This window comes from Rhinolophus hipposideros (genome assembly GCF_964194185.1).
Source record: "Rhinolophus hipposideros genome assembly, chromosome: 10".
Lineage (NCBI taxonomy): Eukaryota > Metazoa > Chordata > Mammalia > Chiroptera > Rhinolophidae > Rhinolophus > Rhinolophus hipposideros.
The window spans coordinates 32,862,246-32,868,245 of record NC_138056.1 but is presented as its reverse complement, the minus strand read 5'-3'; the positions used below and the strand labels follow the sequence as shown (position 1 = coordinate 32,868,245).

At 50.8% G+C, this 6,000-nt stretch overlaps 1 protein-coding gene across 2 annotated transcripts in view; it reads left to right on the top strand.

Moving 5' to 3' along the window:
• The first annotated feature begins 4,354 nt into the window (after nt 1–4,354).
• The window catches only part of NELL1 (neural EGFL like 1), a 772,999-nt gene continuing 771,353 nt past the window's right edge, over nt 4,355–6,000 (top strand). For both annotated transcript variants that reach the window (XM_081063734.1, XM_081063733.1), the window contains exon 1: nt 4,355–4,537. In XM_081063734.1, coding sequence (XP_080919860.1) covers nt 4,483–4,537 — 55 coding nt within the window. In that variant the 5' untranslated portion in view covers nt 4,355–4,482. The remainder of the gene's footprint in view (nt 4,538–6,000) is intronic.

Genomic DNA, 6,000 nt, shown 5'->3' with positions numbered 1-6,000 from the left:
GGTAGACAGACAGAGAGTGAGTGACGGGGACGAAGTGAGAAGCTTCCTTATGCAAGGTCTCCCCAAGGAGATGACATTTGAGCAGAGATTTGAGTCTTGTAAAAAGCGAACCATACAAAGATTATGGCAAGAATGTTCCAGGTAGAGGGAGCAGCAATTGCAAAGACCACGAGGATGGTATGAACTCAGAGTGTTTGAGGATTAGCAAGAAAGCTGATCCGGAATGAGCCGGGGGAGAGTAGGGAGAGAGAAAGGTGGGAAGGTGGGCAAAAGCCTTGTAAAACGTTTGGATATTTTAAAAATGCGATGGAAAAGTAAAGAAGGATTTTTGAGCAAGGGAACATGATACGATACATCTTTGAAAACGCAGGTTAAGACTGGTGTGTGTGTGTGTGTGTGTGTGTGTGTGTGTGTAGAGACAATGATGAAAGGTAGGAAGGTGGGAGAGTAGTGAGGCTTGGTGAGAAGTGGTTGATTTGGTCTTTTTCTTTAAGGTACACTAACAGGGCTTGATGTCTTGGACATGGGGGTATCAGGAAAGCAAGTCAAGGATCACCCTGGGTTATTTGGCTGGAGCAGCTGGTGGAGGCTGGTGCCCTCTCTTTAGAAGGAATCAGGAAGAGAGTTTGGGAAGATGGAAAAATCAGAAGTCCTCGTTTGGCCATATTATAAATTTTTTTTCATGATCATTAAGGAAGTTTTGAACAGGCTTTATTGAGATACAGCTCACACACCATACAAGTCACCCTTGTAAAGTGTATGATTCAATGGCTTTTAGTATGTTGTGATTATCTGTGAGCTGTGAATTATCCATCACCGCAATTAATTTTAGGACATTTTCATTACTCCCCAAATGAACCCTGTACTCCTTAGCCATCACCTGTTTATTCTTCATTCCCCCCAGCCCTGGGCAACCACTAATCTCCTCTGTCTGTATAGATTTTGCCTATTCTGGACATTTCATATAAATGGAATCATATGATATTATGTGGTCCTTTGTGACTGGCTTTTGTCACTTAGCATGTTTTCGAGATTCCTCCATGTTGTAGCCTGTCTCAGTCCTTCATTTCTCTTTATTGCCGAATATTATTCGATTGTATAAATGTACCACATTTTATTTACGCATTCATCAGTTGATAGATAGTTGGGCTGTTTCTGCTTTGTGGCTACTGTGAACAGTGCTGCTATGAACATTTGTGCACAATTTAGTGTGTAGACATATGTTTTCATTTCCCTTGCACATGTACCTAGAGTTGCTGCATCATATGGTAACTTTGTGTTTGACTATTTGAAGAACCATTTCACATACCCACCAGCAGTATATGAGGGTTCTAATTTTTCCACTTCCTTCTAGACATTTATTATGTCTTTTTGATTTTAGCCATCCTAGTGGGTGTGAAATGATAGCTTATTGTACTTTTGATCTGCATTTCCCAGATGGCTAATGATTTTGAGCATCTTTTCATGTGTTTACTGGCTGCTTGTATATCTTTTTTAGAGAAATGTCTACTCAGAGCCTTTGCCCATTTTTCAATTGAGTTATTTGTTTTTTACTATTAAGTTATAATCGTTTTTAATAGATACAAGTCTCGATTAGATATATGGCTTGCAAACTTTTTTCTCCTTCTGTGGATTGTCTTTTCACTCTCTGTGATGTCCTTTGACGTGCAAATGTTTTTAATTTTGATGATGTGGCCACATTACATTTAAGACACCTAAAAAATAGTTGGGTATGGAAGCCTGGGGTTCAAAGGAGAGGCAAGCACTGAAGATACATGTTTGAGAATAATCCATGTACAGACAGTAGGTAAAGCCACGAGGCTGGATGAGAACACGTAGGAATGTGGGTGATTACAGGAGAAGAGGGGTGAGGGCTGAGTCCTAAGGCTCTTCAACATTTAGTGGTCAGGAAGAAGAGGCAAAGGGATAAACAAAGGAAGTTCCTGGCTCGTGGAGAAACCATGGAGGGTGGCCATTCAGAAGGTCAGGGTGGACTTGGGATATGGCATGGAGCAAACCAAGTCTCATTGCTGCCTCCAGTGAGCATAGGTTCCATAGCAATATCCCAACGTGGAGCACATGCACACCCATGTGGTCCCTTCATTGCCACTGTGGAAATGTGCTGGGCCAATTCTATGAAGGGCCCTTAGCCTAACAGGTTGACACATTCAAAATCCCCATTGTGAAAGGCACTTATGGGAGGAGATTGAAGTATTTAGTTATCTAGGAAGATTTATGACCTTGTTGAGATGAACTCTTGTTACTGTTAATGGGTATGATGCCGCAAAGCTTTGACAGAACATATGTCCTGCTTTATTTTTTAATGGAACACTCTAAAAGCCCCATCCCACAGGACTGACAAACTATATAGCAACTTTAAGATAGAGAGCTCTAAACGTCTTACCCAGAGCTCATTTTCCCAATGTTGGGGTCACTGGGACTTCTAGGGATTCTGGGATTTCTGAGATCAATAAACAGGACTTTGCAACAGCAGTTCAAAGCCACTAAAAGCTGCTCCTACAGAGGCATATTTAAAAACTGTAAAGGAGAGAGGGGGCATGGCTGTTACAACACAACATGGCTTATGGCTGTCTGCATTTACAAGGCCTAACTAAACTTCAAAAATCCTATTTTCATCAAGATGGGTGATTTTAATGTTAGCTTTAAATGTAACATACTCCAGGTGGAAGGGAAAAATCCCGACTCTAATGAAAACAGAGGCAAGTAGACAGATCCCCTCTGGGCTTGAGTTGAATCCCAATTTTAGTCTTGACATCAGTTTACTTCTTAATCTTTCAGCTCAACTTCTGGAGTGGGCATACTTCTTTGTTGACTTCCCTCCTTCTCCCTCAGCTATTAGGAGCTGGAATTTACCTGCTTGTTCACTTTCTTTTTTATCTATCAAAGGAGCACACTGTAAAGGGCCAAGTGGGACAGTGGCTTGCATACCGAAACATCCAGAAAAATAGGGCAGAGATCAGAAGAACATGTAGATAAAAACTTCTCTTAATAAACTGTATTGCTAATTTGGTGACGTTAAGTGGGGGCTCCTGGGGTCATGGTTATGTAGGGGCTAGGAATATGGGAAGTGAGAGGGAGGGTAAGAAGTGAGAAGGGCAGATCCTGATTGGTGAAGAGAATTCTGAAACTTTGAAATTGGTTCCCAGGAAACGAGGGAGGGCTGTTCCAAGAGGTTTCCTTTTCCTCCTCTGGGACCCCTATTGAGAGTATCCAAGGGACGGCCTGGGCTTGCATTCTCAAAGGGGAGAGAGTGGTCCAGTATGAGCAAGCTGGGGAGCTTTAAATCATGTGGGGCTCATTGGGTATAAATCAGTTTCTGTCATCTGATTTCACGACTCTGCATCCTATTTATAAATAGCATTCCTGAAGACAACCTGGGAGATCTTTATTGGGAAGGGGGTCACAGAGAGGGAGGAGGACTTCTTTTCTTGCCCACAACTCGAAAACAAAACCCAGCTTTTCCCTCCAGGGAAGGGTGTTGGGGTCGAGGGAGGGTCTCAGAGGAACACATTGTGGGAGAGGCCACAATAGGACTATGAAAGCAGAGTAAGTCTCTCGACAAAACCATCAGGAAAGTCACCGAAGGAAAAAAAAATGATTAGGAATTTCCCCTATGTGGCAGCATTAGCCCTGCAGAACCGGAAGGTTTCCAAATAGGCTCCCCACACCCCCACCGGAGCTCGCTCAGGCTTGAGGTCCCCTCTTCTGCACCCGCTGCCTCCGCGCCCTCTCGCTGCACCCACAAACGTGTTCCCAGTCAGAGGGCCCACCGGAGGGAGCCTACAGGAGGTACAGGTGGTGGGTGAGCCAGGACTCAGCCATCAGCCGTCCTCCCCACCCAGGTGTCGGAGCAAATCCCGACTAATTGTTTTCCGGGGCGGGGCTGGGCGCGCTCCGTGGCGCCTCCTCAGGGTTCCCGCGGGAGGAAAAAAAAAAAAAAGCCCACCCGCTGGGGCTCCGCAGTTCTTCGTCTCGGCCAGGATGAACTGTGGCAACTTCGGCAGCCCCCACCGCGGCGCTGAGACAGAGGCGGCGACAGTGGCACGGCCAGCTCGGCTGGGCTGGAGCGGGTAAAGCTGAGCGGACGCCTGCACCTCCAGTGCCTCCCTTTTGGCCGCGGGTCCGCGGGCGAAGCAGGAGAACCCGCTCCCAGCGCGGAGCGCAACCTGCGGGAGTGGCGCCCGCGCTCCGCCCCAGCTCCGAGGCGAGCGCAGCCGCAGCGGGGGCCGGGGCCGGAGCCCCGCACAGTCGCCGTCCGCGGTGGGGGGGCGCGCTGGGGGCGGGGCGGCCGGGGCCGCCTTCCTGGGCGCGATCCCCGAGCGCGGCACCCGGCGTGGCCGAGCCACCTCCCCCGCCGCCCGCTAGCAAGTTTGGCGGCTGCGAGCCCGACGCGTCTTGGGCTCCAGGCGCGTTTGTTTTCTACCTTCCGCTCGCCCCGTTTGGCGGGGACCCTCGGGAGCAATGCCGATGGATGTGTTTTTAGTTCTGTGCTTCTGTGTGAGCAGCACCAGCACAGGTAAGCACGGCCGGGGGTGGGGGGATGTGTTGGGGGGACCCAGGGAAAGAGGGGAACCTGGCGGCTGTGCCCAGCTCCCGTACAGGCGTCGGGAGACCTGGAGCCTAGCTCCGCGCTGGCCCAGGGGACGCGGTGAGGCATGGATGGGGCCCGCGGATCCCTGCCCTGCTCCAGGTGAAAGGGCGAAAAGTGGGACTCAGGCTGGAAAATCCCCCCGAGCAGTGCCCCATTCCGGGGGTCGCGGCCTCGGGGAGGCGGGAGTGAGGGGCGCGGCCGAGCGAGCGCACCCTCCTGCTGCCAGTAACGGGCATCCGGGTAGACACCCACCGCAGGGCGGGCGCGCCAGCCCCACACCCCAGAACTTGAAAGGAGCGCTGGAAACCGCTCTCCCTGCGCCGGCCGGGCCGGGAAGGGGCAGCCGCGAGACTGGTGCCCGCAGAGGGAGCGCTTGCGGCCGGCGGGCGCCGCGGGGCCGGGAGGGCGCGGCGCGGGCTGAGGGCTGCGGGCGAATCCCTGGAGTCCGCTATCTACTCATCCCTTCCCGACTCTCCTCGGGGGAACTCCAAGAGTATTTTCTCGGCCGCCCCCATAAACCCAAGGGCTACACGAACAATTATTCGGGGGAACGGTGGTGGCAATCTGGGGAGACTTGATTCTCAAGCACCACACCAAATTTCCCTTGCTGTAATTGCAGACTGGCAGTTGTGTGTGTGTTGGGGAAGGATAATTGGCTTAATTTTCTGAAGTCCCCACTTGGTTCTGCCTCCAGACACAGAGTTGTGACGACTCTAAGTGTACCATCTTCCTTCCACTCGCTCCCAGCCCCCACGTCCCCTGGGGTTCGGAGACCGGCTCTCAGCAGCCCTCTCCTAGGGGCTGGTAGTAGATGTGGAAAGGCGGGGGTGGGGGGGTAGAGTGGGGTGGGGTGGAGTAGGAAATTGGCAAAAATAGGGCTCACTGATGAAAGGTGGGGGGAGTGTGGCGAGTTTTTATTCCTACCCCAGCCCGCCTCCGTATGCGCTACCGACTTTGCACCCTAGAATCAGTGTGTAGTCATTCCCTCTCCCTTTGTTTTTTTCCTCTTTTACCGCTCTTATTTCCCTTCTCTTAGAGCCATACTTCCCAGGCTAGACAGCAAGTTTATCCGGAGAGGGCAAAAGTTCCCTCGGCTTGCGCCCCAGGCGCCCCTCTTTGGCAGATAGCTCTCCTGAGGATACTAGAGTTGGGCGTCTAGGAGTTTCCTGCTGGCCCTTTCCATTTTCCCAGGACTGAGCGGGCAGCACATTTCTTTTGCTTAATGGAAGAGCGTCGGGTGTGGACTTCTCCAGGGACAAAAGGAATCTCCATCTTTTTCCTGTCTCCATCCGCGATACCCAGGCTTTGGAGACGCCAAGGCGCAGTCTAGCCTACAATTGTTGCTTCTTGAGTTCAGGCCCATCGGATGTGTTCGTTTTTTAGAACCA